Source organism: Notothenia coriiceps, unplaced genomic scaffold, assembly GCF_000735185.1.
Source record: "Notothenia coriiceps isolate Sejong01 unplaced genomic scaffold, NC01 NC01_scaffold00029135, whole genome shotgun sequence".
Classification (NCBI taxonomy): Eukaryota; Metazoa; Chordata; class Actinopteri; order Perciformes; family Nototheniidae; genus Notothenia; species Notothenia coriiceps.
The window spans coordinates 44768-68558 of NW_011361836.1; the positions used below are offsets into that span (position 1 = coordinate 44768).

Below are 23791 nucleotides of genomic sequence, written 5' to 3' on the forward strand. Positions count from 1 at the left end.
GTGTGCCTTGGCAGTAACCTGCTTAATACTTCGATAAAGTCACAAACTAACGTTTTTTGAATGCCCTTTAGTGCTGGGCAGGTTGTGTTTTTACAGTTAAACAGCTGCCTGTTGCGACCCAAATGACACAAAGAGCTGTGAGAGTAAAACCAAATAGTAAAATGGAGGGCCTCCAAACAAAAACATTGAGCTTAACAACCCTTTAAAGCTTTGTAGAGCTGAAAGGGAAACTGCCGAGTTGGGTGACAACTCGCCGACAAGATACATTTAATCATTATAAAACGAAAACTGCAGCAGTTTTCAAGTATCACTGATTCATAAGACTCAACTCAGAATGGCAATTTGCAGATTATCTTTAGTTTTTGTGACATTATTAAAATCAGAGAGCTTACCTTGCTGTTCATGTTCATTCCGGAGGAAGTCATCTTGCTGGTCTGCTGCTGCTGGTGGTACTGCTGCTGCTCTTGTACTGAACTGTACTCTACCTGGTTTAACCCTTTGCTTTTATACCTGACCGGCAGACTTAACCCTTTTGTCTAAACCCCCTGAGCCAGCAACAGAGCCATAGAAATGCAAAGAATATGGAGGGATTGTCCACATTTCCAGGGGCCAGGGAGCTTAGGAATCCTTTAAGCGGCCCTTTCATGTGAGGGCGTCACAAAAACATTGAAAGTGTTAACTATTTGGGCTAATACCTGGACATTGTAAAGTCATTGTGTCAGTTATACCATTTATAACTGTTGTTTTGATTTTTCCTGACACCTAGCTGTTTAGTTACTTAATTTTCTTGTAGTAAGTGCATTATTTGTTTGTCAACTTTTGTAAGTTGTATGATAAGGATGTCAAAGCATGGTATAATCATTGTATAAAAGTTGAACATGGCAAAAAAGAGAATAACGTCAAAAACATTGTAAACTGTAAACAAAATGTGTAAACATTTGTTATTCCATTACGCAAAAAAGTTATAATGACGTTGATTGTTTTACACCGATAATGTGTGAGTAAATGGAACAGAAGTAAGTAATGAGGTGATGTTAAAATATAAATAAACATATATATATATATATATAATGAAAGGGAAAACAAAATAAAATTGAATGAAAATGTATTAACAAAAATAAAGGATGTATTTTATTTTTATCATAAAGGCTAAACATTCAGTTTTAATATCGCTAATTCCGAAATGTATTCGTAATGTTTTAATTTTTTTTACAGGTTCTGGATATAGTTCATCTTATTTTATTAACCCACTCAATTCAACAATTTCCATCAGGAGACAAGCACCATTATGACATGAAGTCTGCTGTACCGGTAGATTTAAATAATGTAGGTGCACTGTGACTTCTTTCCAGTGGAGGGCGCTGTGGCGCGTGCTCTGCTGCTCTCTGCGGTGACTCTTGTCTTGGTAACAACAGTTGTTGTCAAACGTTGCTAAGGAAGCTACTCTTAAATAAGCCATACTGAATCCAAAAACTATACCACAGGTAATATAAGAGTTCAATAACTGTGCTGCATAATGTTAGAAACTATCAACACTTCCTGTCTATTAACGCGATCTTATAAACGTTTGCTTTCAACGTTAGCTCAGCTAGCCTTTATAATGCTTCTGTTATGCTAGGCTAGTTTAGGTTTAGCTGAAGGTAGCAGTGTAGTAGGTTTTCTGTTACTAAACTGGACTTGTTGGCTGGATTAATAGATAATATCAGAAATCACGGAGATTTTATGAGCGATTACATTGGAAAACAAGGGGGCTTTCGACTCAGTCTCGGACTCTAGCTAACTTTGCTAACATTAACATAACTACTTCACGGTGCTAGTATGTATTTAGTCAACTGGCCTAAGTTGCTTTACGCCAATGTTGAAGATCTAACTAACCGTAATGTTGCACGTCAACAATTGTTACCATTGTCTTTTATTGCAAATATCATAAGACAAACAGGTTATACAGCAAGCTTTCCTTGTATTGCTAACTATTTTTAAGGCAGCATCTCAATGAATAATTGTATTCTCTTTATGTTCAGCTGTATGTCAGATAGCAATGAGAGAGCTTCATCCTCCTGACCACAGCTGGTCTCAGACATGACGAGAGGATGACCGAAAATGGAGAGGACCGCCCCCTCCATCACCAAAATCCTGCTAACGGAGATTCAGCTGTCAATAGCAGGACCCTCAAGACCTCCTTAGTGGATGCCAAATCTAGCAAGGAACACAAAGATGCCCTTAAAATCAATGCTAACAATGCAGAGGGGGAGTTCAGTCCATACCAGCCTCGACCACCCCCACAACCCAGGCTGTCCAGCAAAAGTGTCTCAGTGGAGGAAACGCTGAGAACCAGGAGGTTGAAAAACAGCCAGGAGAGTCTGAGTGACCCGGTAGAGACTGGCTCCTCCTCAGACTCGCTTAAAGAGGATCTGACAGCTTCAGCACAAGGTGGGTTTGTTTTCAGGGAGGCTGCCACCACAAGGAATGACCAGGAATTCAATGTGAGACCCCTCTCTGCTGCTGCGTCAGGATCCCCTGTCTCCCGGGACAGAGGGAGCAGTCTCTCTGATCATGGGGGGAGGCCCCGCAGCCAGCAGAGCGACACGACAGACCTACGGGCCAGGCCCAGCAAGGTGCTTCTGTCCCCGGTGCAGCCCACGGGGAAGCTGCCTGCTCTGGAGAAAGGCTTTGCGTCAGCCACTTTAAAGGCAGCTAATAGGATTGACGGGGATTGTTTGGATTATGCTGTGTCGGCCAAAGAGAAACCCAGTGATAGACTCCACAGGAACCTGAGCGACAGCCGGCTTCTGGAGAACATGGGCTCTGATAGTGCCTCTGTCCACTCCATGAGGTCCAACTACAGCGTGCTGAGCCCCATCAGACCCCAGGATGTGAGGAACAGGTAGGCATATCATGACCATGTAAATGATGTCCTGGAGCCATCCACAGACTGCATGCAAAGGCTGTTTTGTAAGGCTTACTCTTTCCGGGGTTGGAAGGCTGTCTCTTTCAAGGGTTGATAAGGTCCTAATTTAGATATAGGGCTATCCATTCCAACAATAATGCAGTCTTGTAATGGCATATATGGCTTACTTTGTCAATAGTGTATCAGCCTGAGCTCTGGCAAGGCTTCAACTCCCTCATACCAAAAGGAAGTTACTCTGTACAGGCACTGCATACGTATAAGTTATAGTAACTTATATACACTGCAAGCCTCTGATTTGAGCTGATAAGCATTGCATTTGGAGCTTACTTCACTGAAACCAAGGCCCCAGGATTTTTTTTATTGTGTGCAAAACATTCCCATCTTTACGAAAAGAGGGGAAGGTGGAAGAGTGGTGGGGGAATAACATGAGATCAGAGGAGATGCTCGCTCAGTAAAGTTTTTGACAGAAGGAGCGGCAAAAATGGTTCGTAATTCTACAGTGTCAATTCACAACAGTGCCCAGGAGGAAATTGTGTTTTTACTTTTATTATTGAATCAACATCTGTGACAGCCTTTCCTTTTTTCAATGCTGCACACTTCAAGGCAAGTTGGCTGCCATTAAAAGTGTTGATTTAGCTTTTCAATGTGTATTTTGCAGAAGCTTTCTGGAGGGCAGCGTGCTGGGAAGCGGTGCCCTGCTCGGGGCTGAGGAGCTGGACCGCCACTTCCCCGACAGGAAAGTGGGCATCTACATAGCCACCTGGAACATGCAGGGAGAGAAGGTGGGAGGAAATCATGACTCAGCATCTCACAAACCAACAGGCATTTCAAGTCTTACTAATTGAGAAGTAACCACATTTCTAACGTGTTCAGGGGCTGCCAACCAACTTAGATGACCTCCTCCTCCCAACAGACTCTGAATTTGCACAAGACTTTTATATAATCGGGGTCCAGGAGGGCTGCCCTGACAGGTATCTGGTGTTTGTTAGACTTTAATCGTCGTCACATATTAAATGTTAGCTACTATTACTCTATTGTCAACTAACTCGGTTATACTTCTGTGTATGCGACAGGAGGGAGTGGGAGGTCCGTCTTCAGGAGACCCTGGGACCGTACTACGTCATGCTGTACGCAGCAGCACATGGTGTTTTGTATCTCACTGTATTTGTCAGAAGGGACCTCATCTGGTTCTGCTCAGGTAATAAACTCCTCCTATGTCAATCCATGCTTATGTAACTTAGGTTTAGTGCAAGTAATTTGAAGATGTTTTTGATTTTATAGTTCCTAAGCCACTTGACATATTGCTTTAAATAAGCATGTGAGCATCAAAAGCTATTTGATCATTATTGGCACAAAGAATCGACATGGTTTTGAGTTTGTATGTAACTGAATATACTGTTTTAGACACTGACTACAACATTTTGTCTTCCTGTTGACCCCCCAGAGGTGGAGCACGCCACAGTCACAACCAGGATCATCTCTCAGATCAAGACCAAAGGGGCTGTCGGAATCGCCTTCACCTTTTTTGGCACTTCTTTCCTTTTCATCACATCCCATTTTACCTGTGAGTACGAGGTCACCTAGTGTTACGTACTCTAGCAAGAGGCTATTGTTAATCATGGCTGCTGTAGATAGGATCAGTTTGAGATTTGTTCTTAAGTTTAGGAGGAATATTGCAGCATAGAGCCCAGGGTCATTTCATTCCAATATGAGTTGTTTTATTTCTTCATCATACTAGCAAAGTTATTATTGTGAACTGTCAACACATTCCGACAGGCATGTGTTAGTCATACACTCATCTTAACTGCCTTTACGCCTGCCCTTATTTTGCATATTTGTATTAAAACTTTGCAGAATTAACAGCTGAGCACTCTTATACGTTTTTAATTTCGGATGATGTTCTTGTTTCAGCTGGAGATTCCAAAGTTTACGAGAGAGTACTTGATTACAACAAGATCATCGAGGCCCTAGCTCTACCAAAAGGCCTTCCAGACACCAACCCATACCGCTCCACGTCATGTAAGACTCTTCTGTGAAAGTTTAAAACATTGTGACGGGGATGTATTTGAACCCTGAGCTGAACAACATGATCAAACTTTAACAGATAGCAATTAGAGGCAATAAGCCTCATATTCTGAGAGAGCCAAAGGAAGTATTTGTTTTGACAGTTTCCATCAAACTGTACAACTGACGCTGAGAATAACATCCTTATCATGCGTAATAGTTGTTTTCTAGTTTACTTGTTTTACTAAATGTAGTTTTATTGTTATCCTATGTTGCACTTGTGTTAGTATTACTTCTTATACTATTGGTACTTTTTACTCTATTGAGTCTACTGGTATTCTTATTTTAATATGATTTTTTTTAACTTCTGCAATTTCTGAAAGTCAGAATAAGGGTAAAATAACATATTTGTTCTCGTCAATCATCTATCTAAATGATTCAAAATTAAAATGTGTCAAGGGCTTCCTTCACTGGATTAATGGCAACTCAATATTATTTTGAAGCCTCAACCTATTCACCGGTATCCCACGTTTTAAATATTAGACTAGGATTAATTGTACCTGTGGGAACTAGATTTAAATGTCTAGACCTGATGGGTTGAAAAAATAGTTTTTTAGCTAATACAAACTATTTTTGGTTTTGTGTCCATGACTATCTGTTTCAAACCCAGCTGTAGTGCTCCTATTGAATGTAGAATATAAATAATTGTTGTCCATATACTTAAATATTTTGGATACAATTCTTGATGTTAGTAAGAAAAATGGCTGGATCTTTCATTATCATAGTATGTCATTTTTAATTGTAGCCGATGTCACCACAAGATTCGACCAGGTGTTCTGGTTTGGAGATTTTAACTTCCGGCTGAGTAAACCCCGGGCCGAAGTGGAGGCCATCATAAAGCGCACAGCGGGCGGAGATATGGGTCCTCTGCTGGAGCACGACCAGCTCTCCAGGGAGATGAAGGAGGGTATGATTGCATCTATGTGAGCATTAACATTTTGAAAACTCCTTTGGTTGTTGTCAATTCTCACTGTGCATATTTGTTTTTGTTCCCTCCTCCAGGTTCAATCTTTAAAGGTTTCCAGGAGGCACCTATACACTTCCTCCCCACATACAAGTTTAACGTTGGCTGTGATGTCTACGACACTACTTCTAAACAGAGAACGCCCTCATTCACAGTAAGAAAATAAGAAAATCAAGTCACTGAAATAAACCAAATATTCGGGATGAAAGCGCACATATGCTGCTCCAGTCGAAATGTGGTTTAGGTTGGCGTGTTCTGGCTCTCAGCGGGGCGACACTTCTCTGTTTGTGTTCACAGGACAGGATCGTGTTCAGGAGCAGGCAGGCTGATGATATCAGAGCCTTCAAGTACACCTGCTGCTCGGCCATCAAGACGTCCGACCATCGGCCCGTCATCGGCGTCTTCCAGGTCAAACTCAGGCCAGGCAGGGACAAGTGAGTCCCACTGCTCTCAAAAACAGCAGCAAATATAGTTATCATGGAGCTTCCAACTATGCATTGGTGGATGTCAACAACCATAAGAGCTGACCAATTTCAATTTGTTTGCTATCTTAATCATACCAGTACATATATTATACATTGTGCCAAGTTATAAACACTTCTGTTGATAAATCCTATGACACAAAGATGTTAGTAAGTTAGATTTGTATCACTTCTGTAATTGTACGATAATCTCAAAATAAAACGTTAGTTTAGCTTCCCGTTACTATCCAGTGAGTAAAACAAATTAAAAAAATATTTGATTCCTTCACTTTAATAAGACGATATCAAAGGAAGGTCTTGGCGTTATTGTGATATCACTTTGAGTTCACTATTTAATTAAAAGTGATCAAAAAGGATGACAACATAATTCATATAATTGCACTCCCACATCACCAGCTATAAGTTATCAGTATATTTAGTTGTAATATATAAAGAGGATATTATTGGTTTACTTAATGAAGCTACTGTACTCATTGTCCACAGTTGTTAATCCCATTGGTTTGGGCCAAACAGATCCTACCCATAACAGTGATGCAGTTAGAAAGTAAATAGTCTTAGTAGCTCGTAAAGTACTCTTCTAGTTAAAATTGTTTTTAAATCACAAATGAATATGTGGTCATTTTCAAATGTGTGGCAGCAATAACTGTAATCTTTAATCTTACTTAAATCAGGTGCGCTGGATTTGTTTATTTCTGTTTTTCAGTATTCCCCTGGGTGCGGGACAGTTTGACAGAGGCTTGTACTTGGAGGGCATCCGGAGGAGGATCAACAGAGAGCTGAAGAGGAGGGAGGCCATGAAAGGCGAAAGTACCAGCACCATCTGCACCATCTCCTGAACCCGTCCAAAACAAACTCTCCAGACCGGACCGCACTTGATCCATCTGTGCCTGAACCCGGAATCTAAATAAATGAGGGCAAAAGAAGGACCAAAAGGGAACCAGTTGTCTTAACTACACAGAGGAGTGCGCCCTCTGTTGGGCGTAAACGGGAACTCTGTGTGTGGAAGTGGAAGTGGCTGGCTGTTCTTGAGGGCAGGGACCTCGAGGTCAGTCACACTGCAGACACAGCAGCAGTCTGGCTCTTATTTATTCAGCCCCCTCTACTCAAACATGACTGAGACAGCATAGGGGCTGCCATTGTGTCATATTCTTCACTCGCATGCTCCAGTGTGAACTGATCCAACCTTTAAAGGCTCTCTAACTGCATTCACTTTCTAATGGTCTTTAGTGTAGGTGATCATAAACCACGAAGCCATTTTTTCCTGAATGCTTCATCAGTAGTAAATTGCCATGTGGATTTGTCGTCAAATAGCTTAACAAACATTATCTAATTTTGGTGGCACATAGAGGTGCACTGTTTAATGTAATTAAGGCGTCAGCCACTGGTCAATTTTAACTTGAATTATTTTCAGAGCTAAATGTTTTGTAGGAGAGTTGTGACTGAAGAAGGGAGGTTAACATTCCCAGACTGACATTAAACGCTGGTTTGTTACAACTTTTTACTGTTGAACTTCAGGGAGACCAAATGTATTTGGCAGCCTATATGTAACTTTCTGAAACAGGAACTCACATCTTTAAATAGATGATTGCACTGTTAATGCCTGTCACGTCTTTTTCTCGTATTAGGCCAAGTAACCCAATGCCTTACCTCTCATCTCACTGCAGTGTAACCTCATACTAACTGTCCATGTACTGTATGGAACACATTAATGAAATCGCATTCCCAGCAAGAATAAAGTGCCTGTGGGTCTTGTTTTTGTATCCTTAAGACCTCTTAACTTTATCTGCATATTTTTACACGTCACCCATGATGTAACATCCTGTAATAAACATTTTAAAACACTATTTGTTGGATTCATTCTGTCTACTGCATTGTAACCCAAGACTTTACAATATATACAGTGGGGCAAAAAAGTATTTAGTCAGCCACCAATTGTGCAAGTTCTCCCACTTAAAAGGCCTGTAATTCTCATCCTAGGTATACCTCAACTATGAGAGACAAAATGAGAAAAAAGAAAATCCAGAAAATCACATTGTCTGATATTTAAAGAATTAATTGGTAAATTCCTCGGTAAAATAAGTATTTGTTCACCTACAAACAAACAAGATTTCTGGCTCTCACAGACCTGTAACTTCTTCTTTAAGAGCCTCCTCTGTCCTCCACTTGTTAACTGTATTAATGGCACCTGTTTGAACTCGTTATCAGTATAAAAGACACCTGTCCACAACCTCAAACAGTCACACTCCAAACTCCCCTATGGCCAAGACCAAAGAGCTGTCAAAGGACACCAGAAACAAAGTTGTAGACCTGCACCAGGCTGGGAAGACTGAATCTGCAATAGGTAAGCAGCTTGGTGTGAAGAAATCAACTGTGGGAGCAATTATTAGAAAATGGAAGACATACAAGACCACTGATAATCTCCCTCGATCTGGGGCTCCACGCAAGATCTCACCCCGTGGGGTCAAAATGATCACAAGAACGGTGAGCAAAAATCCCAGAACCACACGGGGGGATCTAGTCAATGACCTGCAGAGAGCTGGGACCAAAGTAACAAAGGCTACCATCAGTAACACACTACGCCGCCAGGGACTCAAATCCTGCAGTGCCAGACGTGTCCCCCTGCTTAAGCCAATACATGTCCAGGCCCGTCTGAAGTTTGCTAGAGAGCATTTAGATGATCCAGAAGAGGATTGGGAGAATGTCATATGGTCAGATGAAACCAAAATAGAACTTTTTGGTAAAAACTCAACGAGACGTGTTTGGAGGAGAAAGAATGCTGAGTTGCATCCAAAGAACACCATACCTACTGTGAAACATGGGGGTGGAAACATCATGCTTTGGGGCTGTTTTTCTGCAAAGGGATCAGGACGACTGATCCGTGTAAAGGAAAGAATGAATGGGGCCATGTATAGTGAGATTTTGAGTGACAACCTCCTTCCATCAGCAAGGGCATTGAAGATGAAACGTGGCTGGGTCTTTCAGCATGACAATGATCCCAAACACACCGTCCGGGCAACAAAGGAGTGGCTTCGTAAGAAGCATTTCAAGGTCCTGGAGTGGCCTAGCCAGTCTCCAGATCTCAACCCCATAGAAAATCTTTGGAGGGAGTTGAAAGTCCGTGTTGCCCAGCGACAGCCCCAAAACATCACTGCTCTAGAGGAGATCTGCATGGAGGAATGGGCCAAAATACCAGCAACAGTGTGTGAAAACCTTGTGAAGACTTACAGAAAACGTTTGACCTCTGTATTTGCAAACAAAGGGTATATAACAAAGTATTAAGATGAACTTTTGTTATTGACCAAATACTTCTGGAATTCTTTTTCTCATTCTGTCTCTCATAGTTGAGGTATACCTAGGATGAAAATTACAAGCCTCTCATCTTTTTAAGTGGGAGAACTTGCACAATTGGTGGCTGACTAAATACTTTTTTGCCCCACTGTAGTTGTATTTGTGGAAGTAATAACATTTATTTACCAGTTGGTATGCAGGTGTTTCACATATTCACTTTAGTCAGAAGCCACTGATATATTTAAACAAAATACACATGGGTGTTAAATAAAAGTTGTTTTCATGTCTTATTGGGCTAATGGTATCCTCTTTAAAGGCTTACTCGCTTTAGTCTTAGACATAATGTACGGTACTTCCATATATTATAGTAGTACTGACCTTTCATTAAACTTCTTTAGAAACTATTCCTTTATACCGTTAATATAATTTATTTATTTTTTTATTTGCAATGGAATCAACACAACCACAAAAATAGAAAAAAATAACACGTTTCACTTTAGATTTAAATCTGTTTACAGCACATCTGAGAATTGCCTATAGTTGTCAGGTGTGTCACATTTAAACAAACATTTCAAAGTATGCCTTTATTAATCTGTTTACCATTTCTGCGTGCCTGGTAAGGGAGACCTCGAAGCTCTTTTGTACAAATCGAAAGATTTTCAACAGTTTTCTTATCAATACGCTCAATTTTAGAGAGTTGAGGGGTTTGCAAGCTGAGAAAAACCATAGCTAGATAAAATATCTGTTTAGACACTGCTGGGATGCTTCTGTTGACAATATGTTGTTTTAGTGTAGCGTTTTGGTATGTGGATTTTGAAATGGAATACCCCAGTAAATATGGCTTTCCTGCTCACAAACAATAAATACAGATACTCGCACTGTATGTAGATTACGGTAACCTTAGAGTAATATGTCACTTTTCTTTAAAATCACCTCTCTCAGAGGTTTCGGTGAAGAACCTGGGTATTAGTCCCCTCCTGTAGGGAGCTGTGTCAGTTCTGTGGTGGGAGGGAACACTACTGTAATCTTCCAGTCCAGTTTATTTACAGAGATGTCTGCCAGTGGCCGCCGGCTCGACGAGGACCTATCGGAAGAGGCGGTACATGCGGGGCAGACGTCCGTCTTTGCTGGACAGGGCGGCCTGGATGTGTTCGTATGAGGGGAGCTCCGTCAGGTCTCCCAGCGCTGCGACAGCCGGCTTACTGCGCAGCATCTTGGTGGTTACTCTCTTAATGTCACTGGCTGTCACGTTGCCTGGAAATTATATGTTCAAAAGTCAAAAACCAGAATGTTGAAATAAGACCATTTCTACTTATTTGTTCTCCAACAGAAGGACTTGATGCCATTTATGAACACTATGAATGTGGTACAGAACTCACTTATCAGATCACAGAGCTCATGTGGCAGCTTTCTCTTCCCTGTGGAGAGAACCTGGCGACCAACATCTTCAAAAATAACCGGCCGCGACTCGAGGTTCATCATCAGCATGGACTTGAGCTGAGTCTTAGCCCTCTCCAACTCCATCTGGAAAAACAGGAAGGAAAATGGTCCACAAATTGTATATCTTTGTTGTTTTTTCTTCTTATATTGCTGACTTTTTGGATTGCCTTGATAGTGAAGCACAGCCATTACCTCTCCTGCGCTGCCAGCCATCTGAATGAACTCTCTGGTTATTATCTCCACCATTTCCCGCACCTGGAGGCAAATGTATGTTACGATAAGACACAAGAAAGCCATGGGAACATTTCAAAAACAGACCATGTAACTAAGTCTAGGGAGGGATATCTCACACAGTTTTGACTTTTCTCTGCAAAATAATTATTGGTTAAAATAATAACAACAATTTATTTGTAAAGCATCCTTCATAAAGACATGCACCTTAAGGTACTTTACATAAAAACAAGAAACACATTGAGTTAAAAAGTAAACAGATAATGATACAGTTCTCAGCGTTGCTGAAAGCAAGTCATTTAAAAGATCAACAAATACAATTTTAACAAAGAACCGCACGTGAGACCAAACAGATATTCAAACCCTGCTGTTCTGGGCCTGTACCGACCTGTCGGGGGTCTGCACTGGCGTGGATACACAGCAGACCGCTGTCCTCATAGCTGTGGTGGTAGGCGGTGGCATTATACATCCAATGATGTCTAAAGCAGACAAGGAAAATAAGACAATTAGTGAAACGGACTGGTGTTCGAGTAGTGTTTTATATTTTATGAGATGCTGAATCAAGGTTTGGGAGAGCTTTACCTGTTGAGCACGTTCAGGTAAAGGCGGGTGAACATGCCTTTCCCAGGTCCTCCAGCTGAAAAGGAGCCACCTCCACCCATCATCATGTTGAGCACTGCGAAGGGGATGAAGTCGTCCTCCTGTTTAGAGAAAACAAACATTTCTTAGACATTTTTAAACTGGACTTTGTTGCCAACATATATAAGATGTTTTGTTGAGAATCTTCAGGATAGCCGTGCAATGCAAACACCCACCAGGAAGGAGCAGCTCTCCAGGCCGATCATGATGTGGGTCAGCTCTGGGATCGGGGTGGGTCCAAGGCTCACATCCGACATGTCCTTCTCCATCTAACAGATTAAAGGAAGATGTTATTCACATACCTTCATGACTAACTGCAACAAAGCTCATATCAGTATAACAAAATGTTCCTGATAAACGCATTCTGGCTTTCTTTTTCTGAAACACTGTGTAGTAACTGCTGTTTCACATTTCATATCATTTCTCAGTCGAGAAGTGGTTCCATTTAGTTAGATATCAAATTAACTGCAGACCATCTTGCTAGCCGAAAAAAGACAATTAGAGGATGTGACTTTAAAAAGTACATTGATGGTTAAATGCATTAAAAACACTTCTATGGTTGTCCTTCGGGTTTAAGGTCATGAGGTCCAGATCTTTATTTATTGTTCACCACTTCAAAACAGGAAAGCTAGTCAGATAAATGCTTTCAAGACGAGATTTGGGAATAAATCTGGTCGAAATTCAAAGAAAAAAGTGAATTCCTGCTCACACTTTTATCACATCGGCATTGACTTTTAGATTAACTATTACTAAATCATTGCAGAGTTGATAACAGCCTGTGAGGGAATTACTGGGGGATTTGGTTCCCTGCACCACAGAGGATGCAAAGCAAATTGAGTGCATGTTTCATTCTTTACATCAACTCTGGTAAAAAATGACTTGTAAACAATAAAACCATGAAATCACCTTGACGATGCCCCCAGTGTACTGCGCTACAGAGAGATCCACGTTAGCCCCTGCACTCGCCCCCCACACCGGCTTGGCGTCCAGCAGGTATTTCCGGGCACATTCCACAAGCTGCTCGTGCTCAATGCCGACTCCAGCCAGCACCATGCGCTCGGGGCAGTAGTAGTTACTCAGGTAACTGTGAAGCACCTTCTTGTCAATCGTGTCCACGGTGTCTGCAGGACAGAAGCGAGGCAGCCCGACTGTGTTGCCTCGATATGCGGCCTGGAAACGAAAAATAGACAATAAATCCAAAGCTACAGTAGGATTACAACAGGATATCTCTGACACGCTTCTGTTTCCAAGGTATGGAATTGTTTGTTTTCTTTCAGAGTTGATCTGTAATTTTGGAAAGCAGAAAATGACTATGATGTGGCTTTGGGGATTAGATAGTTTAAAAAGGTTTGAAATGATGCTGACATGATAATGGTTTGAGTGATAGTTAGTTATATTTAGTCAACTAGAATTACCTTTGTCCTATTAAACATTTGTGTGAGATTCCAACACAAAGCGCTTCAATTCTTGAGCTAATAACCCAACATGTGTTTTGGAAGATCCCAGTGACCTTGAACTTTGAACAAAAATATCTAATCAATTCATCATTGAGTCCAAGTGGAAATTTGTGTCAACTTTGATGAAATTTCCTCCATGCGATCCTCAAATATTGCCATATTGATATCCAGCTTGGGCTTCTGGTAACTTCTTGTGGGTAATATCACAATAACTAATCGCTTTATTATTATTAATATTACTATTGATAACAGCCTTGACGCTTAAAGTTCATACACTCGTTTGTTCACTTTCACAGCGAGATAGTGTTGTAAGGTCTTAACAGAACATGTGACTCACAGCGTGGATCATCTCAGTGAGTAAGGGTTCAGGGTCCGGCCTCATGTTCAGATCTTCTAACTCAAAGCGTACCGCCATTCTGGTCATCTCGATCTCCTCATCTGCATGTAAACAAACATTTAGGGTCTCAGACAGGCTGTGGAGAGATTTGCCACAGTTTCCATGGATTTCTCATTTGAAATAAGAGAGGACTTACCCAGCAAGCGAGGCTGCAGCACAGCGTCAGAGAGGAGACTGACCACTGTGTCCAAACCCTTCACTTCAGCAGACACTGCATATATGGTGGTATCCCTGCACAGCAAAAATGACACATAGAAAAGCTGCTAAACTTTCTCAAAACAGGATGTGGAAGGTAGTTCACAAACATTACATTTGATTAAACTGAGAAAGGCTTTGTCATGAGAGCCTAACTACCTTGATGTTTGGCAGTCGCATATTCCTCCGTGTTTTTCCAATGTGAGAAGAATTTCATCTTTACTTCCATACTGAGCTGTGGACTGAAAATAAAAAAACAAAATCACTTATTGTGGCTCTCCCCGTTTACAATTAAATATGTGTTCTTTACAGTTTTGTACTTACAGAAAAGGCGAGTTTTTCTACAAAGTGTGCTATCCCACTCGGGTACTTTGCTTCATGTCTGGATCCAGAATTTACTAAAACTAAAAATAGGAGAGAAAACAAAAATGTTATTTACTTTAACAAGATCTCCAAGTAGATTATGATATTGAAGCTATCACTGCTGCAACTTACTCCCAACTGTGCAGAATTGACCAAACTTGTTTTGGGAAGCGACTTTAAGGCCATTCTCTAGCACTGTGATCCTGGTCTCGTACGTCTCCTGACCATCCACAGATGCAAACACAGGCTTCGGGATCCCGGGCAGCGGTGCAGAGAGCGAGATGTTTGGGTATCGGCTGCCACTGCTGTACTTTCTGTAAGCTGCGATCCCAAACCTTTGAAAAAAGACAATGCAAGGTTTCTCATTTATTCTCCAAAAATGTGGCCCCCCACTTATTTAATTAGCTTATCCCTCCGATGTGTCATCCGTATGTACTTTGTAGTCATGTTTTTGATATGCTATCGATTCACTAATGTCAAACTAAATTCAGTTTCCATTTTATTAGGTAAACTTTTAAAACTACTATTACAACGGAATGGTTATTTTTGAACAAGCTGTTGAATTGGGTTGAGTTATATCAAGGGTTTCAACTATTTAGTATGCACCAATTGGTATAAATGTGGTGAAAAGATGATTAGACCCACTTGTTTGTAGTATAGATAGGCTCTAAACATAGTGGTACCTGATTATAACAACCTTCAAAAAAGGCAGGATTTTGTGTCATTTCATCTAACATAACATGATGATTAATTAAGATGTGTTGGTATTAATAATGCAAACATAGGTTTTACGTATCAACATTGTATAAAACAGTACATTATAATATGGTATCGGGTATGCCATTTAGCATGTTGTAAGAGGTGTGAGGTAGTAACTAAGTACAACATAATATATAATGCAACACTATAACATGGGATAGAACTGCTCTTATGATATTTCAATTATAAATCACTGTGCCGACAATGTTTTCAAACAATTGACGTCTTGTTTGGTTCGACCAAGAGTAAAAATACCCAGAATGGCTTAGTTATAATAATAAATGACAACGAAAAACATGGACTTATTCATTTGCTGTAAATTAAAGTTTAATACTTTGATAAATATGTTTTACTAGTTCTGTTTGAAGGATAACTGAACCGATTATCGATTATCAAAATAGTTGCAAATTATTTCCGTCGATCGACTAGTAGATTAAACTCTACAATAGGATCAAACCGCCAAATCTAATGCTATTTGCTAACAGATAATTACTATAGCTTAGCTTACACTTTAAACACTTTTATTCAAATATTTAACTCTATATCTCGTAAATTATTGTTAGTCTTACAAACTAAAAAAGATCAGTTAAACAACACAATGGCACATTCTTTATCTTTACTCCTAAATATTGGTGGTTTATATTATGATGTGACATTAGCATCCTGATGGCTGACAGCAGGACTACAGCTTGTTTGACGGCTAACAGTTAGCATCGTGCTAATCTTGGGGGTTCAGGACGTAGAAACGCTATGACGCTGCACATGACACGGCAGGTACTGCATGTAGCGGTGATGTGGTTTATCTGCGTTCAAGACATGTCTGGCAGAGCATTGCTTTAAAACATGTTCCTACCTTTGAACACGACTCCAGCCTCTACACCTCGACATGTGAGTCGCCATCTTGGATCCTCTGTGACCAGAAGGTAACCCGGATGATGATGAAAGTTTACTTCCGCTGGGGACACTCCTACAAATCCAACAAACTCCTACTGTAAACATATACTCTATGAAACAAATAACCCATCAAACTTGTTTACTTAATTTATTTGGATATACCTTTGTCGTATTTGTTTTATTAAACCAACACTGCTTTTGGTTAATCTTGAGGTTCAAACGAGTGGAAGATGGCGTTTGACTATAATTGTACTTTTGTTTTTGTTTCATGGAGGTTATTCCTCAATATTGGTCCATAACGTTTAAATTACCCGGTTTATCCTGGTTGCTTTTTTTTCTCAAGGACAAATCTAATGATAAATTACTCCTTGGTCGAAAAACATGTCTCTGTTAACCTTATTTTAACATTTAGTATTGTTTTATCTACACCTTTTTGTGCTGCAGTCTCCACCACACTTACAATTCAACAATTTTGCACACAAAAAAAAATCCCCTCCATTTCAGTGTAAACTGATGATACACAAATAAAACAGATAATTAAGTTATTAAGCTCTCCATGTTTAAAAGATACTCTCGGAAAGGGACCTTTGTGCTTTGTATCCTCTTTTTATTTGTTTTGTGCCATTAATGATTGGCTCATGTGTCTTGAGCAAAGTGTGCTCACTGAAAGTTGCTTACAGGACGAAGATTTATAAACCCTAAATCAACACTATCTTTGTAGCAAATGTCTTACAACAGTAAACCAGAGAATGGCAAGGTCATCCGATGGTCAGAGAACAGTTATCCATCCTTAAAGCCTGAGAAAATCTACATCAAAGATAATAATTACTATATATCTCAGTATATCAAATGTCAATGGGGTTAACTTCAAAGAAAACGCTTTTAATAACTACATTTAACTCTACTATCATACAGATTATTTTGGAGAAATGTGATGCTACATCTCCATTGGTGGATTTATGTGTTTGATGTTTTCCTGAATCCAACATTGTTACATTTCGCCTGCTGCATCAGTCTTTGTCCGCTTAATTAAAATGACCCTCCCTGCATAGATTATAAATCGGTGCATTTGTACTTTAATTTCCATTTGATTATGCTGAATGGATTGTCAATTTACATTTGCAAGGACTTCATCTGGCACTAGTTTATGCCTATGTGGCAGGACTACAGTGTTTTAGCTGCAACCATGTTTGTGTGTAAGTTAGACCGTCATTTGTTTTTATACTCTTCTCTGCTTTTAACCCAACGAGCTCGCATTATTTGAACAATGACTAAACTACATGTTTAATCATAAAACAATTGTGACTTTAATTTTAACCCATTGATAGTGCTAGGTGAAAATTCAGATCATCACCAAAGTTATTACAATTCATCCTATGAATGTGTGTAATGGTGTTGATGGATGAAAATTGAAAAATGAAAATTCAGGGGATCACCAAAATCAATATTATTCATCCTCCAGGGAGAAAGAGTTGTTTTTTCATGGTTTGGTCGCGACCCCTTAGTTTAAATTAGTGTAAATCCTGATTTATGTCAGACAAAAGTGTTGGCACTGTTTGGAAACCATGAAAGGAAAGCTATTTTCTGTTTCGAGCCATGTCTATTGAGAAAGGTTTTTTGTTGAAGTTCTTGATTGGCCACATGGGAACGCAGTAGCGTTGACAGGATGAACTTGATCTTCAGCTTGATACAAAATCCCTGCTTCCAAAATCTTGTGGAAAAAAGCAGTTTACAGTAATAATGATTGAATGAGAAGTTTAACAATTAATGAGTGATTTTCATTCCCCATACCCTTTCAACCATGAAGTGTGCATGCTAAGCTGCAGACACATATTATTTGTAGAAACAAATACAATTGCAACACAACTATCAACTAATAACATGCTGTGAACACGCAATCAGTGGTCTTTTGGCTTTATATTTTTACTGTATTGTTTTGCGAGGACAGTGCATTTTATACATTTTTGTTTGCTGCCTAAATGATGAGTGTACAGTGGCTTTCAAGCTTCATTACAGCTGTTTGCTTTGAAAGAGGACGCACATTGTGTTTGTGTGAGTGTGTGTTTTTGTTTGTGTATGAAGAAGGGGTGGATGTTGTCTAGCTGGCACATGCGTGCAGCTGTTGTCCTCTCCCAGCTGGAAGCTCTGTAAATGCAGAACAGAGGTTGTGCACAGACTTCAGACGGACAGAGACGAATGGGCTGAATGCAAAGCAACGCTCGAGCAATCCTTGGACACGTACAAAGTAAGTATCGTTACTCTCACCTGTATTTCAATGGAGTTGATAATAATGTGTTGTAAAATCTTGTTCAAACAGCATCAAATGTTTAGTTTTACATTTCTGACCTTGATTGTACCTTTTAAAGATCATTGATAAATGAGTGTACTGTAGTGTGTTGAAATTCTTATCAGATGCATTCATCTTGCATGATATGTATTTAAATATAAGCTTGTTTATTTGCTGGCTGCACCTTAGCAAATTTCAGTGCTAATTTCATAAATTGTTACATTCATTTAAAGATAAAGCAAATAGAAAAAAGTGTTCTTTAAAATCTCTATTAAAAAGGAGCATACGAGTCAGTGTGTCGGCTAAAGACGTTGTAATGATATGCTAAACAGTGTAAATGATCTGCGGTGTCAGACAAATACACACCCACAGGCTCTCAGCCTCATGTGAGTATAACCAGCCACAAGCAATTCATCAATGTGTTTAGTTCAACGGTGATGACTAATGTTCTAATGTGTGAAATCAAGGGGTTTTTGTTTTTTTCATTGGGTCAACACATTTCCTCATCTTTTTAATTATGTGTTCCTCTAAAAGCATACCATAATGCAATATGTAATGTGATAATATGTTTGAATGTAAACATCAATAGGGCTAATGTGATGCTATTGTGGTTATGATACAAATACAATCATACAATTCTAATGTAAAGGTGCCGTAGATGACATTGTCTCAAATAACATTGCGGATGTAAGCCATTTATTTGTTGATATCATAAAAACAATTGTGACTTTGTGTAACATCTAACAAATATCTATATTTAAGCTCGTAAGGCTACATTTAAGTTACATTACGACAACCAGATTTCAACTCCAAGTGACTTTCAGACATTAGTGAAAAACGAACCTTGAACCTTCTTCTCATGCAATTATTTAGTTGCACTGGACTGAAGATTTATTTCCATCATCTTTTTTTAGGTATTTTAGTTTATGCCCAACAATATGTGCACAATTTTAGAACTTCTTCTGATTTCTTTCTCCAAAATGTGGTTAAAAGTGTACTTTTTATAATAAAAAAATCAGCTAAACCTGTTAAACTGATGCATTTGAAAGCACACCAAATCCATTTTCCTTTATCTTTACACAATCTGTTTTGACCCCTTAATCATAAATGATCCACTTGATATCAAAAATTGTATTTGGCATATTTACCTTTAATTTTCCCTAATATTTTCTTACAAATTCAGCATTGCTTTATCAAAATGTATGGCATGTTCAAACAATGAAGGATCAGGCCTTACATGGCATTATTGAGGATCATGAAAGCCTATGTGATCAGACAGGTAGCTCTCCTTGCAGAGGGCCAATAACTGATCTTCATAGTACAAAGCTCCGCAGCCTCTTTTCATGTCACTTTCATTGAGTGGAGGGCCACAGTGCGAGCTCTATAAAGTGGCTGGGCCCATTCAAGGGACTAAAGAGGACAAAGCTGAGCTTGCTGCGGTGCAACAGACTCACAACCAAAATAGGAATTAAGCCAAAGGGAAAAAGAGGGACGGGGGATTTAAGAACTAGAGAGAAAGAGAGAGAGACATTTTAAATAAATCTGTTGAATTCATTTGCTAGAAGATGATCAAAAGTGATCTATGCAAACGGCATCTTCAGTGGTGTTGAAGGGCAGCTTTTGTGTAGGAAGTGGTAGTAGTGCAGTGAAAAATGTGAGATATCATATTAATGAAGAATATATCAATCCTATATTCCTATAACGCTGCTGACTTAAAATCGCTGTGTTGAAACTGTTGGAATATCTCCCCAGACTCAAATATGTTATGGTGGCTTCGTCTCATGCTATTATTAAATGTACATGACACTGTTTTTCACTTTTTTTAATAAGTATAATAATAAGTGTCCTTTAACATTTTACACTATGCATAAATAACAATTTATTTCTAAAACTATTAGCTTTTTCTGTCTAATTAAAATAACCTTTGGGGTAGATATTTAGCATGTTAAATACCTGATTAACGCTAGATCAAACGCCAGTCTACATCAAAATCCATGAAAGCAGAGTTTCAACAGAGTTCAAATGTAATACATCTACAATACGCCCCAGCTGACACCATGGATGAAGCTGTGTGGAGGTTTCCTCATGCCTCTCCGACAGATCTGCAGTAGGATGCAGATCTGTGTCTCCATCTGGACGCTCCCACAGATGACTTCCCACCTCTGCTTACTCATCCTGTCCAGCTTTGCTGTCTCATCTGAACTGGGTGAGTCTTTGTCCTTTTTTTAATTTTAAGACAATCCAACATCACACATTTATATGCTCATATGTTAACATTATTATTTATCCTGTGTGTTCCAGGTTTGGAGGATGTTTTCTTCAGTCCGCAGGTCCAGACGGTCAGAGAAGGAGTGGGAGTTTTCTTCCAGTGTGTGTCAGGAGAAAGTTCTCCTCCTGCCAGCATCACCTGGCTCAAAGACGGGGCGTTAGTCACAAAAGGGAGACACATTCAGGTGAGCACTGATTTGAAGAGCACCGAATAACACTTACCTGTAGTTTTATTGAACCTTCTGACCCAAATGTATCATAACTGTACATGTTTAGGGGGAATATGGAGGTGGTAATCAGAAGAAGACCTCAGGCACTCTGCATCTTTTCAACGTCACATTAGAGGATGAAGGGCTATACATTTGTGTAACGCACAATCCTTTACTGAACATCAGCAAGAAGAGCAAGCCGGCTCAACTAACTGTGCAGGGTGAGTCCTTTATATTTACATGTTTTAGTTTATACACATGTTCTACTAATGAACATATTTCTTCAAACTATTAGGAAGCCTGACAAATGATCTCTTCCCAAATTAAAGATTTGTATTCTATTTTTAAAAAGTATTTCATACAATCATTCAACCTTTATTTACTTGAGAAAGATCAAGAAGGGGGACCTTCATTTACAATGCCATAATGTCAATTACAAAAATGAAGATAAAAGGTTTAAGATACATTTTTTAAATGTCCAAATAGTACAAGTAAATCGATTTCACGGAGGTGCTGTATTCTGTTACAGGAGTAAGGCGTACGAAATTAAAAGCATTTTTTTTCGTGTTCAAGCTCGTGAAACATGAAGTAAGAGTGTGTCTGGTGTTGACGGAGCAATTCTGAACAGTTATACGGTATTCTTCCATATGAGTGTCAGATCTCTCTTGGACAGAAGACCATCCAACTCTATCACATACAATACAATGATGTGTACAAAAGAGATCACTGGTAATACATCTCATGACAGGGTGATTGACTGAGTCTCGATGTTTAAAGATGGAGAGGTTGTGTGCCTATAACAACCTTTTTCCTACAAACCAAACCATGGGCAGCATTTCCACACCTGGTGCTACATTAAATGAGATATTTGAATATATTATCTGTTATCTCAAAGCATTGTAACTCCACCTTGCAGGGGTCCCTAGAAGGCTGCAGTTCATCCACGGCCCAGACAGCATCACCGTTGTTATGGGAACAGAGGTCTCCATGCACTGCGCTGTCCGCGGCTTCCCTGTTCCCATGGTGCACTGGTTCAAAGACGGCTGCCTCCTGTCCAACTGCTCGTCCTCGTTCAGCCTGCAGAACAATGGACAGCTGCTCACATTCAGGTCCAGCACTGCACGGGACGAGAGGAATATTAATTCTTTATTGTGAAATTGTAATGATGAGAAAAGAACCATGCACTATAAAAATGTAGCATTGAGTTTTGCTCATGAATATGTTTAATATAAAACCTATAATTCCACACGGTATGGAGCTTTTGTACTGCTGACTGAATTTATTTCTGTGTTGTGTGCAGTAACGTGACCCGGGAGCACGAGGGCTCGTATCACTGTGAAGTGTCAAACCACAAAGAGACCATCAAGTCGCAGCCTGCCTTCCTGCTGACCGCCGGTACTGTGCACCACATCTGTAGTAAACTGTTTCATTTTAATTCACTATTTTTATTACGAGTGAATAATATTTACTGCTCGGACATGAACTGCTGTGTCAAGTAAAATAACAGTGTGGCTGATTTAACTTGTAGTTTCTATCTAAAACTACACTTAATTGTTCATCTGTTATCTGAGAATAAACATAATGTAAACATTTCTTGTATTAGCCTTGGTTTTTGTGTAGTAGCCAAGTAGAAAAAGAACACACATCTGAAACAATAAAAACACTACGTGGTTAAATGGTTTTACAGAAATATAAAGGTATCTATTATAGTATAATATATTCCATGTTGTTTTCAACTGTTTACTGATTGTTTTACCTATTTTACAATATGGCTCTTCTTAGACTCTTTTGTACAGTTATATCAAACAACAACTACTCACGAAACATGACTCTTGATGCCTTAGTTGTAACGGCGAGACAGGGATTAGTGCATATGCGGCAGGATTGAAACACTCATTTCAAAGTGACACACATGTTGTGTTTCTAGATATGGAATGGAGTTTCGTCCAGCAGCCTGTAAACCAGACGGTAAAGAGGGGAGAAAATGTTACAGTCACCTGCAGACCCCCATACAGCCGACCAGCAGCACAGGTGGCCTGGTTCAAAAACAGCCAGCTTCTCTCTCCTAAAGGCCATCAGACCATGCTGCCCAGTGGAGACCTCTTCTTCTACAGGTGTGTGTGTGTGTGTGTGTGTGTGTGTGTGTGTGTGTGTGTGTGTGTGTGTGTGTGTGTGTGTGTGTGTGTGTGTGTGTGTGTGTGTGTGTGTGTGTGTATCAGCTGTATGATATGAAAAAGCCAATTACAACCATAAGATTGTGTTTGCTTGCTCTCTGCAAACTTCGGAAAATCTGAGCTGAATATATATCTCTTTGTGTGTAACTAACTTACATCTTGGAGTTCTCACTGACTCACCGGGGTGATGTCCATGCTCATTGGTTACATGCACACAAATCATAACAAAACACAGGAAGGGGAAAACCTCAACAAAGTACAAAGGCATCTATAAGGAATGAATCCACCCTTCTGATTGGCTGCTGTTCTTTGAGCATACATGTGATTAATCATAAAACCCCCTTCTACCTTTCGGAAGTTGGATTCAGTTTCTTGATGAGTGTGTCTCGTTCATTTCAAACACTACCATTAAATTAAAAGATTCTTAAGTGTAACTCCGGGCCCAGATTCAGAGTTACAAACTGCAAGAAGGAACACATTAGCAGAGAAAAGAGCAATCTAAGCAGCTAATGAACAACTTGGCAGATTTACTGACTCACTGACCGACTAACCAGCCAGCAAACAGCCTGCAAGCGCAACCCGCAGAGAGACGTAATGACTGGAAGTGGAGCGACATTTAGACAAAGTGAGAAGAATTTTCTCTGAGAGCTTCCAGTTAGTTTCATTTCTGTGTAATAGCAGCAAACAAAACAGTCACACACACACACACACACACACACACACACACACACACACACACACACACACACACACACACACACACAACACACAC

General features: G+C 39.8%; 4 protein-coding genes across 4 annotated transcripts in view; 2 read left to right on the forward strand and 2 right to left on the reverse strand.

Moving 5' to 3' along the window:
• Positions 1–460, reverse strand: part of LOC104958596 (gamma-crystallin M2-like) — a 10841-nt gene extending 10381 nt beyond the window's left edge. The window contains exon 1 of the mRNA XM_010786340.1: positions 393–460. Within this exon, the coding sequence (XP_010784642.1) occupies positions 393–425 (33 nt within the window). The 5' untranslated portion in view covers positions 426–460. The remainder of the gene's footprint in view (positions 1–392) is intronic.
• A 934-nt stretch (positions 461–1394) lies between these two features.
• inpp5e (inositol polyphosphate-5-phosphatase E) lies at positions 1395–8260 on the forward strand. The gene is made up of 11 exons (XM_010786338.1): positions 1395–1484; positions 2022–2884; positions 3567–3690; positions 3782–3879; positions 3982–4106; positions 4353–4472; positions 4820–4927; positions 5718–5879; positions 5975–6090; positions 6234–6370; positions 7122–8260. Exons 2-11 carry the CDS (start codon positions 2091–2093, stop codon positions 7252–7254), a joined length of 1917 nt encoding a protein of 638 aa, XP_010784640.1. The 5' UTR covers positions 1395–1484; positions 2022–2090; the 3' UTR covers positions 7255–8260.
• A 1947-nt stretch (positions 8261–10207) lies between these two features.
• On the reverse strand, positions 10208–16131 carry pmpca (peptidase, mitochondrial processing subunit alpha). Its single transcript, XM_010786339.1, has 13 exons — positions 16041–16131; positions 14561–14763; positions 14390–14469; positions 14225–14307; positions 14007–14101; positions 13811–13911; positions 12923–13186; positions 12193–12285; positions 11960–12078; positions 11766–11856; positions 11339–11401; positions 11086–11230; positions 10208–10960 (listed from the first exon to the last, which is right to left on the reverse strand). The coding sequence occupies exons 1-13, from the start codon at positions 16085–16087 to the stop codon at positions 10791–10793; spliced, it is 1554 nt and encodes a 517-aa protein (XP_010784641.1). The 5' UTR covers positions 16088–16131; the 3' UTR covers positions 10208–10790.
• A 2054-nt stretch (positions 16132–18185) lies between these two features.
• Positions 18186–23791, forward strand: part of LOC104958597 (hemicentin-2-like) — a 7476-nt gene continuing 1870 nt past the window's right edge. Inside the window, exons 1-7 of the mRNA XM_010786341.1 lie at positions 18186–18326; positions 20418–20574; positions 20670–20821; positions 20913–21066; positions 21762–21954; positions 22146–22240; positions 22773–22959. Of these exons, the coding sequence (XP_010784643.1) occupies positions 20430–20574; positions 20670–20821; positions 20913–21066; positions 21762–21954; positions 22146–22240; positions 22773–22959 (926 nt within the window). The 5' untranslated portion in view covers positions 18186–18326; positions 20418–20429. The remainder of the gene's footprint in view (positions 18327–20417; positions 20575–20669; positions 20822–20912; positions 21067–21761; positions 21955–22145; positions 22241–22772; positions 22960–23791) is intronic.